The sequence below is a fragment of the Trachinotus anak genome, unplaced genomic scaffold, assembly GCF_046630095.1.
Source record: "Trachinotus anak isolate AG129_WGS33_773 ecotype Australia unplaced genomic scaffold, CSIRO_AGI_Tana_v1 ptg000019l, whole genome shotgun sequence".
NCBI lineage: Eukaryota > Metazoa > Chordata > Actinopteri > Carangiformes > Carangidae > Trachinotus > Trachinotus anak.
Window position 1 is genome coordinate 15817818 of NW_027273870.1, and position 26792 is coordinate 15844609.

The 26792-nt window shown below is 41.2% G+C and overlaps 3 protein-coding genes and 1 long non-coding RNA gene across 5 annotated transcripts; 2 read left to right on the forward strand and 2 right to left on the reverse strand.

Moving 5' to 3' along the window:
• Positions 1-218: 218 nt before the first annotated feature.
• Positions 219-9025, reverse strand: ppp2r2ca (protein phosphatase 2, regulatory subunit B, gamma a). 2 transcript variants are annotated; one of them, XR_011694353.1, is made up of 11 exons: positions 8506-9025; positions 7637-8010; positions 7074-7171; positions 6679-6862; positions 6063-6175; positions 5623-5800; positions 4122-4286; positions 3784-3953; positions 2990-3081; positions 403-2769; positions 219-360 (listed from the first exon to the last, which is right to left on the reverse strand). XR_011694353.1 is itself a non-coding variant. In XM_071504007.1 (10 exons), the coding sequence occupies exons 2-10, from the start codon at positions 7698-7700 to the stop codon at positions 2472-2474; spliced, it is 1362 nt and encodes a 453-aa protein (XP_071360108.1). In that variant the 5' UTR covers positions 7701-8010; positions 8506-9025; the 3' UTR covers positions 397-2471. The 2 variants fall into 2 exon arrangements, 1 of the variants encoding a protein (XP_071360108.1); XM_071504007.1 differs by lacking the exon at positions 219-360 and having other exon boundaries at positions 397-2769.
• A 90-nt stretch (positions 9026-9115) lies between these two features.
• pde5aa (phosphodiesterase 5A, cGMP-specific, a) lies at positions 9116-20142 on the forward strand. Its single transcript, XM_071504004.1, has 20 exons — positions 9116-10456; positions 10686-11352; positions 11988-12077; positions 12222-12299; positions 12389-12478; positions 12573-12725; positions 12820-12887; positions 12993-13141; positions 13571-13746; positions 13864-13914; positions 14353-14499; positions 14999-15127; positions 16736-16830; positions 16985-17072; positions 17474-17574; positions 17689-17766; positions 17867-17930; positions 18008-18082; positions 18854-18937; positions 19051-20142. The coding sequence occupies exons 1-20, from the start codon at positions 10176-10178 to the stop codon at positions 19204-19206; spliced, it is 2820 nt and encodes a 939-aa protein (XP_071360105.1). The 5' UTR covers positions 9116-10175; the 3' UTR covers positions 19207-20142.
• Positions 13801-21018, reverse strand: LOC139636187 (uncharacterized). Its single transcript, XR_011694354.1, has 3 exons — positions 20901-21018; positions 15470-15588; positions 13801-13936 (listed from the first exon to the last, which is right to left on the reverse strand). It is a non-coding gene; the product is annotated as an uncharacterized lncRNA (long non-coding RNA).
• hpf1 (histone PARylation factor 1) lies at positions 20380-25535 on the forward strand. Its single transcript, XM_071504010.1, has 8 exons — positions 20380-20531; positions 21484-21667; positions 22653-22839; positions 23024-23122; positions 23310-23463; positions 24321-24408; positions 24819-24991; positions 25213-25535. Exons 1-8 carry the CDS (start codon positions 20493-20495, stop codon positions 25345-25347), a joined length of 1059 nt encoding a protein of 352 aa, XP_071360111.1. The 5' UTR covers positions 20380-20492; the 3' UTR covers positions 25348-25535.
• The last annotated feature ends 1257 nt before the right edge of the window (positions 25536-26792 follow it).

Below are 26792 nucleotides of genomic sequence, written 5' to 3' on the forward strand. Positions count from 1 at the left end.
ATCCAACACATTTTTGGTCAGATTTTCTGTTATTTTATTAATGCACATTCCTTTCATTCATCTCATTTGAGTTATGTTTTTTGTATTGTTAGATTTGTCTTTTTTTAAAGTATGATAGATATACACGCTAGTAGCATTGAGTAATGGCAACATGCGGCTGCTGCTGTGCTCCTGAACACAAATCCTCTCACTGCTTGTATGTGGTGGTGGTTATGATGCGATTATAACTGACTTGCTCTAAACTACAGCTCACCATTGAAGGACTGAGTCCTGGAACTTATATAATGCTTTAGGTGGTCTTTCACTATGTAAACTGTTTTTTTGTGAGTCGCTGTCATGGATTTTGTTATGTTTTGTACACTTTGTTAAACCAATCAGTGCAACTTTGTGTCTGCATTCAACAACACCAATGGACAAAACATAGTAGGTGTGCCTATAAGTGATCCCCCCCCCCCCCAGCCTAACCCACAGACTGCAACATAAACATCTGGGGCACTGAAACCAAAAGACGTGAAAAGTGAGGGGAACGCAGATGATTGGAACAGACATTTTCTTCTTTTCTTGGGGTTTAAGGTTAACACAGTGAACTGTTGTTGATCTATCAGGCAGAGCAATTGTCAGGTTTTGAAAAAAAGTGCAAAGGGACTTGACACTTTCCACCTCTGCACTGGTTCTTTTACTCCACCTGCTACAGTAGCCTACACATCAACACCACTTACAATAATCCCATCGGGGCCAAGGTCACTTGAAAACAAAGCACTTCACTGTAAACAATCAAATCTTGACCAGGTCACATAATCCCATCCAACACAAACATCGCCTCACTGCTGTACATCCTGGGCTTTCAGTGTCACGCCCCAGAGTAGCATGTGGCACTGTGAGGTATAACGGTATAATGACATTATGAACCTGTGATATGATAAATTCACATGACATTATTGTTTCAATGTTAAAGACATGTCAGCAATGTACATAATGAGCTATTGCACTGATGAGAACCTCTGACCTTCAAACACACAGGACACAACCTTAGTCATCAAAGCTTTGATTGGTTGAATCAGCGGCCTCACTCGTGAACAATGTGCTTCGATTCCAGCTTTTTTCTTGATTGTATGATGCCTCACCCAAATGTGCTTATGCGTTATAAAATCAGCATTTTGCTCATTTTAAATTAGCATAACACTTAACAGCAATTCAGCTTTAATCTGTTTGAGATTTAATCACCAATCAGCCTCAATTTAAGCATATGTGAGAGGGCTAACCCCCTGCGGCCCTCATTTGCAATAATTTACCATGTAAGTATGTAGACCTTAGACAAGGAGGAGAAAAGGGAGACCTTGATACAGCAATCAAAACCCGTCACAGGCTTAATATACACAACAAAACAAAAGTGTTGGTTTGTGCACAATGCCATCCCTCTCTACGGCCAGCAATACCTATGTATGTACTGCTACACGCAAAAGCTCCATCAAGTCTTTCCATGTAGTAATGCGATTCCACAACCTTTCTATAAATGAGATGTCAGTGTACAAGACAAACTGCATCCTTTACCTTTTAGCTCTCTGGGACCAAAATCGGTACCACCTTAAAAAGAAAAGAAAAAAAAGAGAACACAGATTATTTACAGCTAATAGTAAAAAGAGTGTATACGTTTATGTTACCTGTAGAAGAAGAGCTTGTGTTTTAAAGCAGGAATACTGCTGCAATGTATTTTTGTTAGTGCTATTATTGCAAAGTGAATAGGGCAAAAGATTACGGGTCAAATATGCGTGCAATCTCCAAGAGCACTGCTCTAAAGGAGAGGTACAGCTGCTGTTGTCAGTCGATTTAAAAAAAAAAAAAAAAAAAAAAGGTTCAGGATGTTGTTGTGAAAAGCTGTACAATAACGTCACTCCTTCCACAGTTGTGAAAAATGCAAAGAATCCACAGTCAGATCATCACAAGACTGTAGCATCATTCCTTCTTCATTGTTATTAACGTTATATCTTCTATTTTGTGTCAATAAGTACCAGAGCACATAAGTGAGGAGTGCAACATTGTGTGGTCAACAGCACTGAGTCATTGCAGATGGCGAGGTGTCCCTGCACCTCTCTTACTGCCCCTGCAGTGTGGCAATTACACAAACAGCTTCAAAAAGTTGGAGTAGAGTGGGACCAAAAACATGTCCTGATGGATACTGGAGACATCAGTTCATCTCTGTGTTGAGAAAAAAAGATCATACACCTTCCTTTGGCCTCCGATAAAGCAGCAGTCTTGTCATTTTATCTTGAATCTTTTATCAACACAAACAGATGCTGTATCTCAGTATGTTGTAAAACAGCTTGGCTTAGACTTAATCTTCTCATAAAGGCTGTCCACTCCACCATGCCTTCTCTAAGACATCCTGCTATATTTAAGTCACTGTTTATGTTTCTGTGACAAATTTGATAAAAGCACTGTGTCTGCTGTGTCTATCCATATTGCCACCCCTGTCACTGTGCCTGCGTCTCAGGGTTGACACGGTCCTGGAAGATGTACAGGTTGTTGGTGGCTGCTATGGCAATGATATTCTCAGACGGGTGCCAAGCCATGTGCAGGATTTTCTTAGTGAAGTCCAGGCTATCAACGCCCACATCTCCACGGCGACGTTTGCCGCCGGTGTAGACACGCCGGGTCCGCAGCACAGCCCGAGGCTTGCTGCTTTCCCGCCACGCCTCCAGGGTTACACCTCGGCCGGTCTCCCTGTCAAACATCCGGAAGAAGCTGTTGTACGCCCCTGTCATGATCACACTGAGAAGAGGAGAGGGGAGGAGAGGAGAAGAGAGGAGAGGAGGTAAATTGATTTGATGCCTGCAAAGCTTGTCTGTAGGATTGATTTAAATGCCGTATTACTGGTGGAGGCAGAGCTTTTAGAGAATCACTGTAAACAGAAACATGCTGACACATCCCCCCTCCTTTTGCTTTCAAATGTACTTAATTACACTTTACTTTGCCTACACATTACACTTACCTGTCTGAGCTGTTCCAAACACATTCAAACTTGTCAAAGATGCAGTCATTTTCATAGAGGGAACACAGCTTACTCCTTAGGTATTCATGGACCTGGCGACGATGCAAACAGTCAACATTAGTTTCAGGGGTAGATTTGTATATAGTACAGCAGTGGATTTAACTCAACATCTTGGACAAATGGATTCAAATTTCAGCTTGCAGTCACATGTCCTTCCTGAGAGTCTTATATGTATACTTTTATGTATTATACCAAACTCAGACAGCACGTGTCATCTTAGGGGTGAAAGTTATTTTCAGTTGCCTTCAATTGTTTTTCCAATGAATTGTTGTGTAAAATGTGAGATGATAATAATAATAATGATAGTAATAATAATAAGAGGACACCTGTAAGCTATTTTTCAACCAGCAGTTTAAGCAAATTTAAGTAATATAAATATGGAAAAAACAATGTATAATATATGAGCAATAAATTAAAAGTAATATGGAAAATTAGCAAACACATTTGAGAATCTGGAATCCACATTGAATAAATCAGTTGATCAATTGACTGAAATCTAGATAAATTACTTGATAAATTGACTAAATAATCATTTCACCACTAAAATTCATAAAAAGTAACATTTTCACAGATGACCAAGCGAGGTATGACTAAACACAAGTGAGACATAATATGGTGCCAAATGCTGTACATGATTCAACATGATAGGACTCCATTCAGTTGGCACAGCTAACACAGAATGTAACAAATAACGATACGAGAGTAACACAGATAAGGAAAATGTGTTATTTTACCTGGTATGTCTCCACAGGGCCCTTGTCCATGTTCAGGTCCCACACCTTGGCGGTGAGGTAGTCTCTGGTCAGCAGATAGCGTCCGCTGTGGCTGAACTTGACGTCCGACACAGAGGAAATGATCTCTGAGAAGAAGGACCGACTCCCTGGATCCTCAGGTTCCTCAAACACTGGACAAAGTCAGAGGAGTTACTGTAGGTGTATCACAGTAATTATTATATTATTATTAATACTTTGTGTTGTAAGCAGTTTTCATTAATACAAAAATGATCTTCAGTACTGCCATTGTTACAGTCTAATAGACAGCACGCAAACTATGGCTCCACAACATTGCTCACATTTGGTATGTTTGTCACAGAGGGCAGAGGCTCTCATGTCACAGAGGCGCAGGGTGCCCTTGCTGCTGCTGTACACAAACAAGTGGCAGTGGTGAGGGTGGAACTCTGCTGCTGTTATCACCTCCGTCAGATCCTCCATGTTGGCTGGTTTGATGTCCACAATATCTGTGAAGTGGGTCCGTCAAGGAACAAACCCCACAGAGATACGCCGCATAGATGCACACAGTATTAAAACAAACAGGAATCACATTCAACATTTTTAGCTGCTTTTCAGTTTTAGACAAATGTTTCTTTTTTAATTTTTTTTTATTACCAACATGTTCTCTATACTCGCACCTCAAGTCATAATCATAACCCAAAAACTGCACCCCAACCAACCCCCAGTATGCACACACACACACACACCCTGTTCCTCCCTCTGTTCTATTTGTGGTAGTCCTGTGTGGTTCAGGAGAAAGTGTACTGCTGAGTGAATTATTTAAACTCTTCTTCCATAGATGCCTCTGCAATTTTCTAGGTCAGCTTCCATTTGAATGGGAAGTCACCAAATGCACTGCATCCAACAAGCTACAGCCTGCACTGAATACATCCTCTGAGGTGTAACACAGCACTCTAATTGAAACATAAATTCAAACATAATCATGTGCTGTTTACATTAAATATAGATCAGGGATGAATTCATATGAACAAGAATGTGAGGTATATTTCTACTGTATGTATTTTCAAGAGGTGGAATTGTGTTCGTTTGGTATATTTATGTATAAATCTAGATGTATGGTTTTGCAAGTTTCATGATGGCAGTAGTAGAAGACTGACAAACATAAACTATAAACACAAAGTGGATTTCAAAGTTGGGAGTTTTTCCCAGGGAACATTCCAGATGCATGTACACTATGTGTCTTTGATGCTGCAGCGAGCATCAAAGATGCATATACATGTTGGCACACTTGCAAATGGTGCCCATGAACACTGTTAATTGATGCATTCAAGTTATGCACAGTAACATACATAGGATTTACCGTGCCCTTATTTAAACAGTATATTTCAATATAGAGATTCACTGACAAGAAATATTATTTTCTTCCAATCAAAATGCAATTATCCTTTAAGAAACATAATAAGCATACATTTTTTGGGTTGGAAATGATTCAAACAGAGGTGAACTCAATCCAAAAATACTGACTCATTACAAACTGTAATCTGTATGGAAAGGCTCAGTGACATACACATATACACCACTTTCACTCTTCTTCCTTTGTTTTATATATGATCCAGAAATACATTTTTGCCCAAGTATTATCCCAGGATAATTTTCTCGTTGCTGTTGCAGAATTATTTGTGATGACACAAAATAATACCTTCATAACAGTGAAAGAGATAGACCCAATAATCGACTTTGTACTTCTATTTCTGGGTATTTTGTGCCATGTGAAATTGAAGAACCCTCCTCTAGTGAAGGATTCAGGGGATAATGAAAACAAATAACTGTTATGAAGGATACTGAAGCTGCGGTCTGTGATGCCCAAGTGCCACATATTGATACGGAGGTCATCAGCAGACAGGTACGTCTCCCCGTCACTGTTGACTGAGATGGAGTTGACATGGTAGGTATGTCCATTGGCGAACACTCGCCTGGGACGGACCTCTACCATCAGATCTGTAGGTTTCAGCACTGGCACCTTAGATAGAGAAAGGTAGAAGATTAAAGAAGGACACAAGGAAGGAAGGAAGGAGAGCATGGGTAAGAAACAAGGGGACAGAAAGACAAGAAGGACAGGATTAGAGTACATGACAGTCAGGGATCTTGAGGGCAAGAGCACAAAACAGACAATGAGCTGGCCAATCGAACGTCAACCTGATACATATTTGACTAACCAAAATAAAAGTGTGCATGTGTGTGTGTGCGTGTGTGTCAGTATGGGTTTGTGTGACCCTGTGTACCTGCAGAGAGGTGATGGTAGAGATGTCCTTGAGCCGTCCCTCCTCATCTTTCAGGTTGTATCCCTCTGGCCTCTTGTCTCTCTCACTCACCTTCCACAGTTTAATGGTCTTATCTGTGACAGGCAGAAGGATTTTCACACCAGAGGAAGTTGGTTTAGTTCAGAGAAAGATAACAATGATTGTTGCAGACAACTCATGAAGAGAGGACTGATAATGTCTTGTTTTATTTCATTTTGGCAGATTTAAGGTAATCTGAAACCAAATGAATACTATACTTGAAGGAAGCAAACTACTATTCTTCAAAATGTGATCCCTAAGATTCATGACAGGAATATAATTAAGTACAGTTGAAATCTGTGGGTTTTACACTGGCCACTATTGTACCCCAAATGTTAATAGCTCAATGTTATTTTATCCAACCTAAATGATAAAAGATGACATCAGGCTGGCATAACGCTTGAAGTATTGTAGGTTGTAATTCACACCATCAAAACCCATGCATATTCATGGCAGAATCTTGATACAAGTCAACTAGCTGAGCTACATCCTTGCTGGGAACTAGAAGTCTGGATAATCCTCTGGTAGAGGTACATACTCTATGTCACTGATGTCTCACCATTGGTGGAGAGGAGGAAATGTGCAGCGTTCTGCTGTGGCAGCCATCTGATCTTGTTAATTTTCTCTTCAATCTCTAGACTCTTCAGGTAGTCAAAGTCCGGTTCATGGCTCTGGAACGTGCTGTAGACATTGTACTCCCCTGAGTCCCCTGTCTCCCCTGGTTCGTCTGACTCCCCTTTAGACTGTCATGGGTCAATGGTGAAAAAAAGCACAGCTCTGAATGGATATTTCTGTGTGTAAAGACGCAGTACAAAGACCGAGCATGTAGGACAATGTGAAGCACAGTTACACAGTGTTGTAGTTAGCACACTGGCAGTGTAAAATTCCTGCTGACACTACATATGCTGGTTATATAAAGGGGTAATTATTAAAAGTTTTACACATAAAACTGACCCCAGTCTCTCTCTGGAAGATGACCACTCGGCCACCTTTATCCCCCGTGGCCAGCAGGTCCCCTGTCTGGTTAAATTCCACCGTAGAGATGACATCAGCTGAGAGGAAGAAAAGGAAAGTAGGAGGCAATTAAGCAGCATAATAGTTAGAATAAAAGAAGTATAGAGCAAGGGAGAGAAAGACAGAGAGATGATAGAAAAGAAAGGATTTTAAGTAGGCGGAGAGAAAATGAGTGGCAGAGAATTAGGAGACAGTAACAAATGTGAAAGGGGGTGGAAAAGAGAAAACACAAACAGTCTTGTTCTCATATTATTTTTGCTACCAGCTCCTTAAACTCCAAACCATGGATCAAACATGTATCTGTCATAGAGCTAACATTTAAAACAGCACCAACAACAAATGTCTCTGTGTTAGTCAGTCATGGAGTGATGAATGTCATCATCCATTCCTCTTATCCAGCAGAGCAGGGCTAATGCATCCATGAGGCTGAGATGAATCTGTTCAATCATACCGGCACGTTATCTGACACCACAGAGACAGCCATGACACACCGTCTGTTCTACCTTCAGTGACGTAGTCTCGCAGGAAGGTGTGGTTGATTTTGGGGCTCTCAGCGTCCTCGCCCATCTGAAGCTGAGGGAGGGTGACCCGCCAGCGTGCCCGTCCTGAGGGGAAGGGTCCAATCCGTGCTCTCTCTCCCCACCCAGGCTCCGCCCATGCTGCTAGGGCCTAGCGGAGCGGCCTGGAGCAAGGCATCCTGGGAAACCAGCCGGCCGGAAATGAGAAGAGGCGTGAAGAGGAGATGGAATGGAGATGGGAGGAGAAAGATAGGTTTGAGAGAAAGGAAAAGGCGAGAGGGGAAAAGAGATGCAGGAGGATATGAAAGAGGAAATTGGTGAGGTAGAAGATGTGAGGCAGGGGGAAGTGGATGGAAAGGCTGGTGATGAAGATGGTTCAGGAGAGGAAAGGAGAAAGCTGTCATTAGGCAGGCTAGCAATACATGCACACAGCATGCCAGCATGACCTTTGTTAGACATTCAACACAGTCCTTATCAAAGACACACATGGACAGATGCACGAGGCCTAGTCAGTGCTGAAGCAAATCCCAGAGCTGTAGAGTGGAGGACAAACAACAAACAACTCCAGCAGACAAACAGAAGATAAATCCTTGCATATGAAACAGAAGCAAATACAGGTCGAGAGCATGCGAGAGAAAATATTCACTGCAACATTCACAGTGCGTAGCTCCAGCAGGGATACAAAATGCTCCCAGGGTGTGGTAGTTCTCTGCCTAGTTTCCAGATCCCTGCTCTCACACACACACACACACGCACACACACACTTCTCAGATAGTCCTTGACGTAGATCAGAGGAGAATGCGATGTCTTGCCTGTGCTGCAGGAGGGAGGGAGATAGGCCTCAGCACACCTACCAGTCTGCCTGCTGCTGCTGCTGCTACGGCTGCTGCTGCTGCTGCTGCTGCTATCCTTTCTGGTCTGTGTGTGTGTACGTCCTCTGCTGCAGTGTGCTCGAGCAGGCTTACGTGTCTGTCAGAGGGAGAGGAACAGGGAGAGAAATGAGAGAGCAAGGATGGCGGTGAGAGGAGGAGAGGCAAAGGAGGAGAAAAAAGAGAACGAGAGAGGGATAATGAGGAGGATGGAGGTCTGCTGCCTGCTGATCCTGTGGAACTGATTCTGTGCAGCATCCAGGGTGTCATGGCAGCCTCCTCCTGGAGCAGCCAATCACAGCCCACCTGTCACTGGTGGATCCACCCACTGCAGGTGATGAGGAGTGACAGGCCAGCAGAGGGAGCAGTTAAACACTGAGTGGTGTGTAGTTGATGACAATGGTAAAAATTCAAAACAAAATTGTAGTTTTTTGCAAGGATTTGAATTATACAGTAGAGCAAATGCTTTAAAAGGACTTCAATACTCACACCAATTTCCTGATGCCACTGAGGCTGTTTTGATTCCAGCATCCCTGTAATATAAACCATCGCTCTGACAATAGCATTTTGTGACCTCTGCTCTTCTCTCTGTGTTACATGGATGTGACGCAACTCATCATGTTGCCCTTTGATGTAAACTATCCACAAGACTTCTATTAACTCCACACCACTGTTCAGAAGCCTCCCATAGCACAAGTACTAACCCACAACACCAATATTGTACTGGCATGTTTCTTCATCTTGAAATATTGTTGGTCAAACTTTTACTGTGGATGTGTGCATGTTTTGGTGCACTTTAAAACTGCATGAAATATATGGAAGGCCTCAAGTTTAGTTTAAAATACCATTTTGAGGGATCGAGATTACACATTGTACAATCTTTTGGAATGGTCCAATTCAAGCTATTTATCTGTAATGTAAATAACCAGTAAATTCAATATATTTACTGTGCTTTATTTTTCTACACACATATTATAACACTGAAGTTAACCAGAAATGTTAACAGAATAAAAAGTAACAATTCTAAATGTCTAGAATGCAAAACTGCCCTATTTTACTTCGGTATGTAATTATTTCAGTTATTTGACTAATATCCTGATCACTCTTTCCTTTTTTCGATTATTCACAGGTGGTGACAGGGACACTCAAGTATGTATTTAGGGCAATGCTATTGTAGCTGTTATTGTTTGTAGCCTATATAGGTTGTGTTTTGTGCTGTAGCACTTTATTGTTGAATTTTGTGTATTTAAATGCCTATCTGAGGGGTATTTATTATTATTTATTTATCGGACTTTCTTCAGATACCCTGATGCACTTAGAAAAACTGGCTGCAAGTGGACTGACCTGTCAGTCAGTTCATAGTGCAGCAAGGTCCGAGTCCATTACTTCTGTAGCGAAATTTAAATCGGATCCCGTCAACGACTAAACCTGCGCCGCCAGTTCGGCTAAATAAAGGTCAGGGGATTACCCTGACGCAATCGTGTCCACGGGCTCCTCCACAGACAATTAAGCTCTCCTCACCGGCACGGTACTTTTAGTCTGCCTCCGTTCCTCCTCACATGGCAGGTGTTTCTTGTATATAACAAAACAACAACAACAACAACAACAAAAAACTGAGTTTGATCGATCTTTTTGCGCTTTACCTGAGCGAGGGGATGCCCTGTCTCCACTCCGAAGCGCTACGCACCATGGAACCTGGCAGCGCGACTCTCGGGGCACCTCCTGCCGCAGGGACGGAGGAGTCCTTCCGCAGGGAGACAGTGAGCGAGCCGCCGATGGGGAAGGGAATGGGCTGGTTCTTCTCCCCGCTGTGGAGCCCGCGATCTAAAACACGCAGCAAGAGATTTGGTGCCGGTATGAACAGCGACCAAGTGGAAGCATGGTTGGATGACCACTCTGACTTTACGAGGGCTTACTTTTTACGCAGAGCATCAGCGTAAGATATTTTACTCTGCTACTGACATCTCGGATTAGATCAGATTGCCTTAATTTGAAAAATCATATTTGACTATAGTAGAAACTGTTAACTTAATAATATTGTTAATGCCTGAGAAAACAACTGCTTTAGAGGTATTAATGATATGAAGCAATGCACAAAATGTAATGTGCTTTCCCTGCAAATGAGCCATGTGGCCTAATCTGTGTTGTGTTGTATTTGACTTCAGGGTCAGTGGCCCTCAGGCAGAGGTGTCCCCACTGCTGCCCAGCCTTCCCAGGAGCAGCTCTGATCACTCTGACCTGCTCATGAAGGCTCGTCATCGCAGAACTTCATCCCCACTGACCAACACACACTTGAACATCTCGTCTTTAACAGACAGGCTCAAACCCCTTGCCTCAAATCGCAGTGCCCCTGACTGGACAGATTATTTCAGTCCAGATGTAATGGGCAGTCATTCGCCTTCCTCCCGCTTCTCTTTTTCTCCCTGTCGTCCTCTTTCTCCCATTTGCCCTTGCTCTCCTGACTTTCCCCACTCTCCTCAGCCTCTGCGTCCAACTGCTACAAACACTGCAGCCTGTGGCCATGGTGAGGGCTGCCCATGGATGATGGAGCTGCTGAGAGGGGGCCTCAGCTGGATGGGTTCTGTAGCAGAGCTCTGCCAGGGGGCTGTCCAGCACGCTGGGGAGCTGCTGGCAGCTGAGGTCAGCTCCCTCTCTCTAGTAAAGAAAAACTGTGATGGAAGGAGCACCTTGGAGGAGGTGATTGCCCCGACGGCGCTGGGGTGCTTTAGCGAGGGCAACATCTGCCGCCGTGCGCACCTGGAGCTGCTGAGGGGTATCATGGGATGTGTACTGGCTACAGGGTCACCAATGAACCTGAGAGACACATCAGAGGTAAAAGCATAAACTGGCACATTAGTTATGATGAAATTGATAGTTTGTTTTAGGGCCCAGGCATTTTACATCAGTAAATTTTAGATGATGAGAAGGTTGTTTCATGTTTGAGGGCATGTGAGGGAATCCCAGATGGCCCACATTCTTCTAATCCTTTTAGCTACTTCTTGCACTGATTAACCTCTGATTATTGAGATGGCGATGTTCTCTACTAGGCTACAGTGTGCCCCTCCCTTGGACACGCAAATTTCATTAGAGGACTTACAGGAGGTGCCCACATCACCCCTCCTTTTAGCCACCACCAATGTGATTAGGAATCAGTGCCAGTGCCTGGCAGAGTTGGACACCTGGTAATCCCTGGTCAGGTGCATGTGGATGGGTAGTTCCTAATAACCTTTAGGATACCAAAGTTAGCAAGAAATGTGGGTGTTCCAGGCTGGATGTGTCTAGAGCTGATGAACAGTATTGATCAGGTAGCTTAAGGACACATGAGTTTGAATAAAATGAAGTTTGGTGAGATGGTACTGTCTGTTGCCTGCAAATTACATCAAAATTTGAACACACAATAATGTAACAAACGTCTTGTTAGTGACATATCTCATGAACAGTAACATGTAATTGGTTTACCTCCACAGGACCCAAGGTTTGTCTTAGATGAAGATCAATCATCAGACTTGAAGATCAGGACTGTTTTGGGCGTGCCCATCAAGAAGCACAGGGGAGAGGTAACATTCCTATTATTTCTTCATTTATTTCAAGAGGCATGTGCATGTTTTTATATACGTGATTGACTTGTTCAGTCTAAACATATAAATTGTCAGTGTTTTTAATGTGTTTTCAGTGTTTTCAATGGTTTCTGATGTGCACAGGTGGTGGGTGTAGTGGTAATGATCAACAAGAGTTTTGGAGATGGATCAGTTTCTGCTTTTACCAGCATGGATGAGAAGGTGCAGACCTAGAGGTTCTCCAATTTTAAACAAATCCACATTTTAATATTTTCATTGTGAAAATCTTAAATTGGAATTTGATTGGCCAGGTGCTGTCCAATCATATGGATGTGTTGGGGATGGTCTTGGACAATGTTCAGCTGTATGAGAGCTCGAGACAGGAGGCCAAACGCAGTCAGGTAACATTATTAAACACTATCCAGCTGCATCGTCATGTGTGCATATCACACAGTGGTCCACTGATGCTAACAGAACTTTACGATTGTGTGTCAGGCCTTGATTGAGATGGCACAGGTATTGTCAAAGGAGCATCATTCCTTCGAGGTTCTGCTGAGTAAGATGGCAGCCACCATCATGCCCTTCACACATGCTCAGTACTGCACTATCTTCATCCCCAGCGAGCAAACCTCAGTCACCACAGAAGAGGTGTGCTAATTTGTTGATTTGATTGTTTCAGTTGTTTATTTGGTCATGTACCACATCTTTGCTGACTATTTTTCTCCTGGTGGTATTATTTCAGATTTCATTCTCACGAGTGATACACCTGGAGTGTGAGGAGCTCGGATCAACCTGCCAGATCTACAGACGGTACTGGCCTGCACTCTGTACAAGTCCTTATACTTTACATGGACAAACCAAATTATATTTTCTTATATTCTTATATATTGTAAAATAGTTCCATATCATTTTCAGGGAGCGTGACATCAGCGATATAGATCCATCATATGCCCTTCGAACTCTGGTCGCTATGGAGACATTTAATATGTCAGAGAGCTCTGAAGGATCAATAAAGAGTCTGATCTGCTGCCCTGTTAGAAACGAGAGGTCTGAAAATGTCATCGGTAAGTCACTCTCTGACATGACAGTAGCCAATTAATATTAATGAACAGTCTCATTGTACTCGTGGTTTCATATGACAAATTATTATAATGTCTGTACCCCCTTAAACACAGCATTAACATCACTGACGCTTGTGACAATAAACATACTAGATACTGTGTGTTGTTGACAACCCAGAAACGGAAGTCAGCTATAGCTAGGTAATGTGATTAAGACTATTAGGCAGGGATTTAATTTAACCCTTGAAAACAACTAGATCATGTGCTGATACACAGATGAGAAACAGGCAGATACAGTGATTGTCAGTACCTACTTAAATGGGTTTAACAGGGTCCTGTCATACTGTACAATCACATGAGATTATACAAAGATTTATAAACTCCTCATACTGCACAACTCTCTTGCCTCTGTAACTATATTGTGTCTTCTAGCGGTGTGCCAGCTGATGAACAAATGCAGCAGAGACTCAGATGACATGGAAGCCTTTAACAAATATGACGAGCGTCTACTGGAAGACCTGGCAGTGTACTGCGGCCTGGCCCTGCAGTATGCTCAGGCTGTGCAGATCACCGAGGAGCGAAGGGCCAGTATAGAGGTCACGCAGGAGGTGGGAAAGCTACCTTTCCTTATTGGCGCACTGCTCATATCTTTCAAGTGAACCTGTTCAGGTGTTTGCAAAAAGTTGAAACATTGTGGGTCTGTGTATTCATTCTCCTTCCTGCAGGTTCTTGCCTACCACATCACTGCAGCGGAACAGGAAATCCAGGCATTGCAGGTGATTCTCCTCCCTCGCCTCTCTGTGAAAGGACAAACGAAGTCATCTTCTTACGTTTCCTTCACCTCCCTTCTCCATGCTCCACGCTCCACATTCTCCTTCTTTCAGTTCCTCTAACAGGCCATTTCTTTTATTTTTTTCCCTTCATTCTCCCTACTCCTTTGTCATCCTGTCAAGTAGTCCTGGAGTCGACCCTGCAGGTCAGATTAAATGGCATCAATGTTAACATACAACTAATGTTCTACCCACTTAAACCTCTTTATCTGCTGCTGTCATTGTCTGTGGGTGGCAAAGGTGACGCTAAATATATTCCAGCGAGATGTCTTCCCTGTCTGTATGTTGTATGGATGGGAGGTAGGGAGAGAACTGGTCCACTTACAGTTGTATTTGTTGGTGTAAGTGATGGGATGTTTGTGTATGTTGGTTTTCTGTTTTCAGGAGATCACCATTCCCTCTGCACAAGCACTGCGCATTCTGGACTTTCATTTCTCTGATTTTGGCCTGCCAGAGTACCTCACCACACAGGCCACTGTCCGTATGTTTCTGGACCTCAACTTAGTGCAGGATTTTAACATTGATTACAAGGTAAATGGCCTGCTAATAATTTGGCTGTTTGGCAACAGCAGTCTTTCTGGTAGAGAATATTTGCACTATTGTTTAACCATGGCGCCAGTGTTGTAGTCAAGTCACTAAACTGTGAGTCCAAGTCAGGTCTCAAAGTCCGAGTCATCAAGGTTGAGTTGTCACCAATTAAAAGAGAGTTTACTTACTGTGTGTGACATAGTAAGTAAATGCAGTCAGTGCTTAAGTCAGAGTCAAGTCACGAGTCCTCATTTTCAGGACTCGAGTACGACAACACTGCATGGTTTTTCCTTGAATGTGGATAAGAGATTGGTTTCATTTAGTTTAATTACATGTCTCTATGGAAATTTTAAAAAAAAACAACATTTTGGGGGGTTTGAGCTTTTAATCTGTTGTAAAATTACATTGGAAAATGAATTGTGATAATTAGAAATGATCTCCAAAAAAGACTTCATCACTCTCCAGTTATTTACCATCTCCGTAAATGTCTTTTTCCCCTCAGAGTCTGTGCCAGTGGGTCCTGACTGTGAGGCGTGGTTACAGAAACAATGTGCCTTATCACAACTGGAACCATGCGCTGAGCACTGCACAGAGCATGTTTGCTATGCTCATGGCCACAAGCCAGCTCCAGGTCAGTGCCTCACATATCCACAGACAATAATATATGTTTTCATAAACATTTGCCTGCTGACTTTTATTTTTATGAACAAAATGATCCTCAAAATTAGTCTCAGATGACCAAAAGAAGCATATATTAAGAGATACAGTTGATACAAACATCCAACATTTAGCATCCCGGAGAGAGTTTGTGCTTTCGATAAACACATACTTTCCCTGCTAATTTTAAAACATGGTTTTAGCAGGGCAGTGCCAGTAGCCAAGCAGAAAATATGGCACTGACAGGCCACGTGATATAGCCATAACAAGCGAAATGTTGTAAAGTGGCAAGAGTGGGGGCGCCTCAGTGGCTCACCTGGTAGAGGCTTAGTCCTAACCGCAGCAGCCCGGGGTTCCAGTCTGACCCGCAGCCCTTTGCTGCATGTCATCCCCTCTCTCTCCCCCCAGTATTCCTGTCTCTCTTTCTCACTGCAACTATAATAAAGGCATAAAAAGCACAAAGAAATGAATTATAAAAAAAAAAGGAAAAAAAAGTGTCAAGAATTTAAACAGCTATTTCTAATGTCTCATTTAAATACAGTCAGGAAAGTGTACACTTAATGCATTGTGGTGACAGTTCACCATGTCTAACTGTATCAGTGGCAGTTGCTTGATGTTGGCAAATGTATGATTTCTATTGTTTTGAGTCTTGAAGTTGAGCTATTCCAAAGTTTATGGAGGAGTCATTTGAGGACTGCAGGGTTTCTGCAGTACAAAGCACTCTTAATTATTTGGAAGAGGATTAATTTTAGACCTTTCTAAAACCTCTTAACTGCTTTCCATGGGGATCACACACCATCCTAAACCTCTACTTAACTGACTTCTGCTGCTCCCTTATTTTAGCCTCTCTATTTACATGATTAATTGTGACTGTGTATTATAGTGTTGTGAAACTAATCACTTCATCCTGTTTGATGTATTTAAGGAACTAGAATGACACTTAATTGATAGTCCACGTTGGCATTTCTGTCATTTGTTTATTTTAAAGGTATTTACATGCAATATATTAAAGTGTGAAAAGTTTTTGAACATACAGAATGCATATACAGCTCTGTTGTGGTCTAATGTGGACAGACATTATCCTCTAATGTTTGATTTCTCATTGAAAAACTGGATATTCAGCTTCCATGTTGTAACTGACCTTTTATCATCATATATGCTCTTTTGTGTAAATTTTGACTTGACTTGAACCCAACAGCTCATCAGGATCCCTGCCAGCCTCAACCTGGAAAAAAAAATCTAAATTCTACATTTTTTTAAAAATCTCAACCTGAAACTAGAACACACTCCTGTATTTAAACCAAGCTGCCTAAACATGTCAGTGTTGGGGGGACTACTGCAGGTTCATTTTTGTGGAACACTTCGTGATTTTCTTGAAAGGTGCAATATGCAGTCATCTTATACACAGTTTTTAACCTTGATTTAATAGACACAAGGCACAGTGTGCCTTCTTTCCTTGACGTATCGAATGATGAAATTTACTAAAAAAATAAACTAAAATGTAAAGAAGCAGGGAAAAAACAACTACCTTCATTATTTCAACCTCTAATTCGCTCTCTCTAACTCTCTGTTTGTATCTCAGACTATTTTTTCCCGTCTGGAAATCTTAGCATTGATGATTGCCACTCTGAATCATGATCTTGACCACAGAGGAGTCAGTAACTCTTATATAGAAAGGTACATTTTTCATATCTCAAATATTTAGTATATCAAATTGATAGACATTGTTATTTCTATTGTATTTTCCTATATTACTTTGGTTATCTTATCAGTTGTAAGTCACTGCTTTCTTATATTCAGCCAGAATAATTTATCTCTCTCTCTCTCTCAGGAGTCAACAGCCTTTAGCTCAGCTATATGGACACTCCTCTCTTGAGAACCACCACTACAATCTGTGCCTCTTCATCCTAAACAACACTGTAAGACCTCATCCATCCATCCTTTCATTCATTCTGACCCATCTCTCATTTTTCCATCAAACTATAAGTCACCTGTGTATGCAGTGGAGCACCAGGATGTCAGCATGTACACAGTAAATTATCCCTGTGTTTTCGTCTCTCCATGAGTTGAGCCAATTGCTCTTTATATCTTTCTTTCATATTTGTTTTTCAAATTCAGCTTCATTTACATGACTCTACATTCTGTACTTTATTCTGCTGTTTATGAGTCACAGTCAGTGTGGACACAGTCTTTGTTCTTTTAAGAGAGAGCTTGCGTTTATGCCTGAATGCCTCTGCATGTATCTGGTGATCACTAAGTCTGCGTGTCACCTTCGCTGCACTTCGATCTCTCACTCTGTATCTGTCTCGTCTTCTCCCAGGGGAGTCAGATTCTCAGCGGTCTCTCTGCAGAAGACCACAGAACTGTACTACACATGATCAAAAGGGCAATCCTCGCCACTGACCTGACCGTGTACATGGAGTATGTTAAAACATAAAATGTCAAAGTACCTGTTGGTCAAGCATGATGTCAGAGCTGTTTTAACTCACACACTGTTTTTTTTTTTTTTTTTTTTTTTTGTGGCCATGTTTTTAGGAGAAAGAACGAGTTCTTTTCTCTTGCTAAGAAAAGTAAAGTGAGCTGGAAGAATGAGAAACAGAGAGAGCTGTTAAGGTCAGAATGAAATTAATTAATTGCAAGGATGTATGATGAGGATGTGTGTGATGAGAAAGTGCAAGGGGGCTGTCTTCTAAGACATTAATTCACCCCACAGGTCGATGTTAATGACGGCTAGTGACCTCTCTGCCATTACAAAGCCTTGGCCTGAACAAAAAAGGGTAGGTCTCACAAAATACACTTCACACGTCATCTCTCAGTTCATCACAACCTTAACCTCGCTCTGTCTTTGAAACAGATTGCCAGCCTGGTTGCCATGGAGTTCTTCGCTCAAGGGGACAAAGAGAAAGAAGAGTTCAAAATCAAACCTGTTGTAAGTCCTGCAAGCAAAATGCAATCATAAACCCTAAATGAATTTAAAGCATCAGTGTTATTTATCATAACAGTCCAATCACTTTTTTCACACTTTTCTATCTGGTAATACTCATCCTAAAATTATTATTTTACCTCAATGACGCAGCCTTTTTTTCATGTCCTATAGGCAGATTTTAATCCCTATTACATTTTCATTGTTGGATTTAAATAGCATTGCTTTAAAATACCACTACACCAACTCAGGGTGGATGTCAAACCTTGATAACAATAAAGAAGAAATGGAGAAATATGCACAGGTGTCTTTTTGTTTCTGTTCAAACACATTGACCAGTGTGTCTTCCAAAGGGAATGTCTTTTAGGAGATGGTACTTTGGTCACCTTGACATCATAGCTAAATGTACTATTATTATTATGTATATTTCTTTCCACATGGCTTCTACACACACTGCACAAAGGCTTTTCATGGATTGTTACTGCCTCTCGGGCTCCACTTGGAGAACCACAAAACATACCATCTTTGACTAGATCAACTACGTTCAGTGAACCTGCTCCATCTTTACGATGTTCAATATTGGGCTTTAATTTGTATGATAAATTGTGATTGATCTTTTCTCCTGTTGCAGCAGTTTCTCTTTTTTAGCATATGAACTCAAATGATCCTTGCCATGGTTTAGGTTTAAAGTAAACAAAAATGTAAATAACTAAAATTTTGCCTGTGTGAGGAATTTGATGTGGTCTCCTGAAATAGTTCATGCTCTCTTCTCACCAGGGCATTATGAACAGAGAAAACAGCACCCGCCTGCCATACATGCAAGTTGAATACATCGATGAGATCTGCTATCCACTCTACAAGGTGTGTCACTGTCCTTACTGCTATCCTGTTCTTTTATTCTCTGTTCTGCTTAGCTTTTTCTCTGTCTTTGTCTCTGTCACGTGTTTTCCTCACTGTCTCCATCTTTCCCTCAGGCTGTATCAAGACTGTTTGATACCTGCTCCCCACTGCTTAGTGGCTGTAAGAAGAACAGAGAAAACTGGCTGCGTCTTACTCAGGGAGCAGAGGAAGAAAATAGTGAAGCGAAGGAAGAGACACAAGAGAAGAATAAAGGGCAGGAGAGAAGATAAAGACACCTACGTACACCAGTTCCTCCATAACCTCTCTTGGACTCAACTTTACTAAATATTGCCCATACTTCAAAACTTTGCTTCCGAAATATGTGTTAATATGATGTACAATAATCTTGGCTGATGTAAGATCAGTCAAGTAGAATCTGATGTAAGGAGAGCTGCAATTATGTCCCGAACAGCTGACTAAGAGCATACTGTGTGCTGCAGCAGATCCAGTGTAAACCATGTCTCACATTGAACTGCTTCCCCATTTTTAAAAGATGAAGCTGTGAAAGTCTGCAACATGGATTTGATCATTCCCACACTGCACATGTATTTTTCTCAGTGCTGCACTAAGTTTTATGGATGTATATCCAGATTTGCAAATGTATGCAAGGATTTGTGAATGTTTGTCCAGATATGAAAGTGCTTAAAAGAAAATCAAGTCCCTTTGTTTATGTGTTCCCACATGCTATCAAATCAGAATCTAGCACTTTGTGATTTGTTTTATATCCAACTTTTGATGCACTCAGAGGTGAGATATGTGCTGGAACCTACAAAGGCATGTTTTGTTTGTTTTTTAAATTGTTTGTTTTAAAGACCATGCAGCAATCAGAGACAGATTAAATATCAACCATTCTATGTCTATGGTCGATGAGGCCTGTGGGGGATTTTTGACATTGTGCATAAAAATTTTTTTTTTAAAAATCATGTAATTTTCCTGAAAGTAAAAAGTTAAGAGAAGAACTATTGTTCACCAGACATAATACAGTATGTATTTTCAGAACACTATCCTGTAATGCATTACAATATTATTGCAAACCGTATCTTTAGAACTGCTTTGCCTAGTAGACATTAACACTATGTGTTGCTGCTCATTATTTCAGTATGTTCCTACATATATATTATAATATGTGATCATAAAACATGTTTGAGTCACCATGTAGGAACGGTTTTGTTTAAAATGACTTCAATGTTTAGATTTTCATCACCTCTGAAAATAAGATACCCACTGCGTGATGTGACCTTCTTAGCACACTGTTTTTCACACTTTTGATGATATTAATTAGTTTTAATCGGTTTTTTTCAACTTTACACATTCACTCCTACAGTGATTTTCAACACACATTTTCATCACCATGGTCATTTCCAAACAGTCCACATAACCTCCCAAAATGCTGCAGCGTCAGATGCAGTCGGCGTCCCCGGCCACAGGGGGGCACTGATGCGCTTTAACGTGGCGCAGTGGCCGCTGCGGTCGAGCCGAAGAAGAAGACGTCGACGAAGAGACAAGAGGAAGAAAAATGACAGGGCGCGCAAAAAGAAAACCCAAATCGATTCAGGTAATTCCACACTGTTTTCGCCACGTTGGTTGGGTCGCAGGAATTTCCGTGTAAAACACGAATCCACCAGGCAGAAAGCCGCGCTGTGCTCGGCTGCAGGGGCGACGGAGCGGCTTCTGTTGAAACGGAACAGTTTGGCACACGCCGTGCGAGCGGCAGCGGTCAGACGACAACATGGCAGCGGCTCTGCTGACTGGTGCCGCAGAGCCGCTGGAGCCGTGACGTCCGCGGTGCACATCAGTTTTTACCATCGCGTTTGGATGGCGATGGCAGCGCACCGCAGGCTGCGAGTGCGTTACACAAGCGAGAAGTGCCGAGTCATAACAGTAGCCTGTCTTATTCGAGCGATGTAAGCTAGCACCGACTTACCTCTGTGTGGTCTGCTGCGGGGAAACGGGTGGGCGTCCGGATTCTGAGTCGTGGTTTGATCCTGGAAAGGCCTGAAAGTCAGCGCCCTGGCTGCTAACATGATGTAAACATCTGTGGAGAAGGTTTTGATCCTTAACTTGAATGAGAGCTCGGTCCCTACACACTCCTCAGCCGGGTATAGAATACAGAGCACTGACCACAGCTGTCCCTACAAGGGCCTTAGGCAATATATTTGTCAGTTTATTAATACAATTCAACAACAACTGTGCAGTTAATCCTACCTTGTTGTTTTAGAGAGATAAGATAACGGGAGGGGAAGAGTGGGGAAATTTGGTGTTGATTCAGTTAATCTGGAAGCTGTAGTTTGTGATGCTGCTGAATTTATGTTGTACTGAAGGTGATATTGTGATATTTAGTCTACCCTCATTGACATAGAGTGCATGATAACCCTTTGGGGACACCAATGAGTCAGTTTATTTTAGTGTTGGTTTGATTAAAATGCATTAGTTATAGCTTCGTGTATTGAGTAGTCTGGCAACTTGGAGAATAACATACTTGTTTCTCCTACAATACATTTCTTCAGGAGTCAGGTAAAGGCAACGGGGATTCGAAGAAAGCCCGTACTGATGAATCTAAAGCTGTGCCGCTGTCGGAAGTGGATTCAGACCAACGGGAAGAGATGGTGCAGCTGTACAAGCTTCAAATGCCAGAAGATCTGTACCACTTCTGGGATTTCTGCAAGGAGCTTTGTCCTGACAACCCCCGTGGTATGCTATCTACACTAACAGCATATGTTTTTGATCCTGATGGGACAGAAGGTGCAGCTGACATTTAATCAGTTCTTCTTTACGTAGATATAGAATGAATAGGATGGAGCCACTGGGTTTAGTTAGACTTACTGATGGATGGGCTGGATGCACAAATACACAGTACTAGCCCAACATCTGAGAAAACCTGCGCAGAACAAGTCATTACACAAGTGTCTTTGTTTGATGTTACCTTCATATTTACTAATCTAGCATAGAGAAGCAATTTCATGGTCTGAGGCTGTTCTTCTATGCTGCGAGTCTGTGGCAAGATTTCACGTCCCAAAGTGGCATTCAGAAGTTGCAGAACAGAGTGATGGATACAGAGAAAAACATAAAACACCCCGTTTGAGATACGAGGACCATAAAATTATGGAAGCTACATAAACCAGTCATAAAGAACAAGGGTGAAGACATTAGAAACTACCCCAAGCATTTAGCTAAAAGCTTGAATTCACATGAAATCAACATTTTGATTCAACAGGAATCTTCCATTTCTCTTCTCTTTGTCCAGTATGACTGATTTCCTGCCTTAATATAAAATCAACAATGATATTAATAATTTAAAATATTTGTTTGTATTGTTCTTTGATTGTAACCTAAATGTTTTGGACTGTTGGTCAGGCAAAACAAAAAAAACTAAAATACATCAATGTGGGGTTTAGGAAAGTGTGACAGTCTTTTCAGTCATTTTATAGACAATAAACAGTTAATCAAGTAATTGAGAAAATAATAGATTAGTTGATCATTTAAAAAAAAAGTTGCAGTTCTCTATTTCACTGGATGCCTTTTTCTGTGAGACCATAGCAAGGTAAACGGAAACAACTGGAAGACTCCTCGAACATTTCTTTGAGCTTACTTAGGTTGTGTATATTGCATCTGTTTGTCTGTATGTCAGTTGATTTCTGTATCAATGTATTATTTTTTTTAATGATAATCTATATAGGTGCGCTGAAAGACACTCTGGGTTTGCGGCTGGTTGGTCCTTTTGACATTCTGGCTGGAGCTCACAAAAAGTCAAAGAATCCTGAGCCAAACTTCCATCTTCATTGGAGGTATATTTATGACCCACCCGAGTTTCAGACCGTACTTCAGGGGAGTGAGGACAGCCAACATCACATTGGCTATTACAGGTATAGCACAATGAAGGCGTTTGATCTGTGCTGAGCCATATTACATGTTTCAGCTTCCACTAGAGTAACACTTACTGTACCAGCAGTGAGAACACAGCATAGCTAATGAGAGGCTGGTGAAATGGAAGAATGAATTGTTCTGATTTATTTTTGACTGGATTTTATTGTTCCCAAAATCCACCAGAGATACTCCAGACTCCCTCCCTTCATTTGTCGGGGAAAATGAAGCCGAGAAGGGCTGCACTATAACACAGATGGGGGACAACTTGTTTGCTGCTGTCCTGTGAGTGCTAACCACCACATATTCACCACTCAGGATAATATGATATATGATCGTATTGCATGTGTGCATCTTCGCACGTGTGGCATCAGAGGAGCATTATTGAATTAGTCTTTTTTACTCATTATCTTTCCCCTTCCATGTATGTCATCTTACCTCCTGTTCATCTCTTTGTTCCCTTCTCCATCAGCCTGTGTCTGTTGAGGAAGAGGAAAGAGAGGGGCAGCAAGAAAACAGGGGGAGAAGCTTCAGAAAGCTTGGAGACAAAACTGAGAGAGAGGGCTGAGACTCTGGGCCTGTCTCTAGAGCAGAAGACCAAAGGCATGAAGCAGAGAGACAAAAAGGTAGCTTACACAATGGAGCAAATAGTGTGATTATCTACATGATACTGATTTTATACTGACACTCACAACTCTCCTAATTTTTACCTCATATGTGGCTTTGTCCTTAGGACTGCAAATTTAAACCATTATGGTGTATCAGTTCAATACTGTGTTCAATTGTGTCTGCCACATGACAGAGCAGCATTTTATAAAAAATATATATATATTATATTGGCAGATATTGCGATTGTGATATGAGGGACAATTTCAGTTGGAATGATCAGTTTTACATTTTATTTTCAACTGAAATAAATTTTAAAATGACGATGTGGTTTATGTTGAACATGCTTGTTTTGTACAAGCATGTTCCCTTACCTCTGGAAAATATGATCTGTAGGCCGGGGCATTTCTGTAGCACCACAATGCTTATGGTGCTAACAATGCACAACAATGATGTTACACATTTTACCTTTTTCTTAAATAAATTGCAGCTCCTGCGATTTGGATATTGCACTTGGCCGAACTAAATTTTATAGCCCTATCACATGATGTAAATTAGTTTGTAGAGGACACCTCCAAGTATACCCCATTTTAAATAGAGTTTATGTTGGTTTCATTTGTATAACCTTATTGCTGTTTTGGACACATTGCCAGCCCCATCACATCCTCTTATCTCTCCTCCTTCATTTCATTCTCAACCCACTGCATTGATCACAACCCTCTCGCGAAAATAAATTTCCAAAATGTAGGAACATTTGGCAAAATGTGGATAATTCATTTTAAAGTGTGTGATGGTCATGTGTTCAAAACAAAAGTATGTTTTACTAAAGTGCTTCAAGTTGATACCAGACAATGAGAAACCTCTTGTCACATCACAGGTGGTTACCAAGGCGTTCCACGGTGCTGGCATTGTTGTGCCTGTAGACAAGAATGATGTAGGATACAGAGAACTACCAGAAACGGATGGTGAGCCTGCAGACATGTAGTATCAAACCTCTGTGGTCATGAAGGTGGCCTTGCCACTCTTGACTTTGGTGATCCTTCCCCTGATTGTTCTGTTGCTGGTGTGAGCTCACAATTTCATTTTGATATAGAAGGTATTTTACCTTTTTGTTTAATATACAAATTGGTTGTGAAGACTCAAACCTTGAAGTGACAATTTTATTTCCTCAGAACTTCATGAATTCGTGAATACTTTTAATTTCCAATTTGAATGACAGCTTAAGTGTTTAAAAATGCTATTACAGTTAAAGTTGTTTTTAGTTTTGTTTTGATTGCAAATCAAGTCTGTTAATAGTCTGCACACATGACTTTTCTTTGCATCACATTCCAGGTATTTAACGTGTGAAAACTTGTTTTGCCTCTTTTGTATTCAGCTGGTCTCAAAAAGATTTGCAAGGCAATTGCTGAAGCGCAGAATGATGAAGAGCGTGTCAAAGCTTTCGGACCTCTCCAAGAGATGATCACGTTTGTTCAGTTTGCCAACGATGAGTGTGACTATGGCATGGGTTATGAGCTAGGAATAGACCTCTTCTGTTACGGATCTCATGTAAGTCTCAAAACATGAATAATAGTCCTTCCATATTCACACTCTTGAGATTTGATGTCACTACACCCAACGTCTTACCATACTATGAAATACATAAACCAAATAGTCTTTCCTGTGAGAAAATCAGTCAATTCATTTTGTAGTAATGTTGCTGGAAGAAATATATTTATTGCTCTTTGGTTTCCTGCCCCGACCCCCCCCACCCCCCTCCCACCCCACAGTATTTTCACAAGGTAATCAAGCAACTTCTGCCTATGGCCTACAGCTTGCTGAAGAGAAATTTATTTGGGGAAATTCTGGAGGCCCACCTCTCAAGCCGTAGCCATGACAACCTGGACCAACTCTCTGCACATTGAAAAAGACTCCGAAGTTCATTTCAATTCTTGTTCTTATAAGCTTTTCCCACCATGTGTCCTTGTCTTCTGTTGTTTGTCATTGTTAATGTTTCTTGGTGGTTTTGGTGCTGCTGTCATTGATTGGAATCAGTTCAATGATATTTTGTTTGTAAGAGGTAGATGTCTAATAAAGTATTTTTATATTTTTACCTGTCCAATTTTTGTATCAATGGTGATCTCAATGAATCCTTAAACTGGGGAGTTTACATTTATGCAGCAGTTATTCTGTATCCTGTACATAAGCTTCATTTTTAGATTTGGATCATGCAGGAAGTTTTTTGCTGTTTTGCCACTGACATGATATGTACTCATATAGAACATTGCTTGTAAGAGAGTGTTGTTTTTTGAGTGTAATACCATACAGTGGAAACAGAGGGCAGTGTTTCCCATTTAAAAAAAAAAAAAAAAAAAAAAAGGTGCATCATGATGTTTGTGAAGGACAGCCCTACTTTGTCGAATCACTGCGTCCAATAGTTAAAATAAACCAGCAGTCATTAGCAGTTATTTACAGTAACCAGTTAAAGGCTTTCAAAGAATAGATGAGATGGATTCAGTCTTTCCTTTAACCTGGTTACTCCTGACATGTTACTTAAATTGGAATAATTCTTTCTGGCGTCATGCTGTATTAAAAGGGAAAATTAATATTAGCAATAACATAAATAGCAATGAGTTGCACCATACAGGAAATATCAAGAGTCTGCAGAAGCATGGCTCCATTAACCTTCACAGGCCTCTGGGTTCCTTTCACAATCAGTCCAAACAAGACATAATAGATGGCGTAGCACAGAGACCTATAAAGCATTAATTTCTCGTGCTATAATCCTACCTAGCAACAGGTTTTATGTAATTTGATGAAACACAATTTTAGGAAAATGCACCATTTGAGTATATACAGACCAAGATAATAGAGGTTTTTAACACAGACCCCTGTAAGTTACAAGAATGATGTCATTGTTTCTTAGATTTTGCCAGCCCCATTTGTGACCTCAGCTCTCCATACTTAAGTCAGTGATTTCCCTACACCTAAAGGGTAAAGTCAAGTTTTTGTACCTATTATCTCAGATTTTGTCTTTAAATATATTTTTGTGAGCTCACATATGTCTGCTTTCCACCTGGATAATAATAAAATGCTTGCCTTGGTTGAAAGCAACATTTAAATCCAATACTTCCATTCAGTTTTCTCATCAGAGGAACACGCATCAAAAATCAGTGTTTTTTTAAATCATTTTTATCATTTTAATATTCTCATCTTTCACTCTAGCCGTTTAAATAAAAGGTAAATTAACATAATATCTGATCTGGAGCATTATGATTTCAAAGTCTACTCACTCTGAAGATGAATCTAGATCTAAACAGTGACAAGATTTTGCCAGTCCAACATGATTTCTTCTCCTACACTCGAGTCC

Coding starts and splice junctions, on each gene's coding strand:
- ppp2r2ca (XM_071504007.1), bottom strand. CDS start 7,700: ATGGGCGAGGACGCTGAGAGCCCCAAAATCAACCACACCTTCCTGCGA. Junction 7,172..7,636: donor GCGAGACTACGTCACTGAAG/GTAGAACAGACG, acceptor TCTTCCTCTCAG/CTGATGTCATCTCTACGGTG. Junction 6,863..7,073: donor TCTTCCAGAGAGAGACTGGG/GTCAGTTTTATG, acceptor GACCCATGACAG/TCTAAAGGGGAGTCAGACGA.
- pde5aa (XM_071504004.1), top strand. CDS start 10,176: ATGCCCTGTCTCCACTCCGAAGCGCTACGCACCATGGAACCTGGCAGC. Junction 16,831..16,984: donor AGTAACTCTTATATAGAAAG/GTACATTTTTCA, acceptor TCTCTCTCTCAG/GAGTCAACAGCCTTTAGCTC. Junction 18,083..18,853: donor AGTTCAAAATCAAACCTGTT/GTAAGTCCTGCA, acceptor TCTTCTCACCAG/GGCATTATGAACAGAGAAAA.
- hpf1 (XM_071504010.1), top strand. CDS start 20,493: ATGACAGGGCGCGCAAAAAGAAAACCCAAATCGATTCAG. Junction 22,840..23,023: donor CATCACATTGGCTATTACAG/GTATAGCACAAT, acceptor AAAATCCACCAG/AGATACTCCAGACTCCCTCC. Junction 23,123..23,309: donor AACTTGTTTGCTGCTGTCCT/GTGAGTGCTAAC, acceptor CTTCTCCATCAG/CCTGTGTCTGTTGAGGAAGA.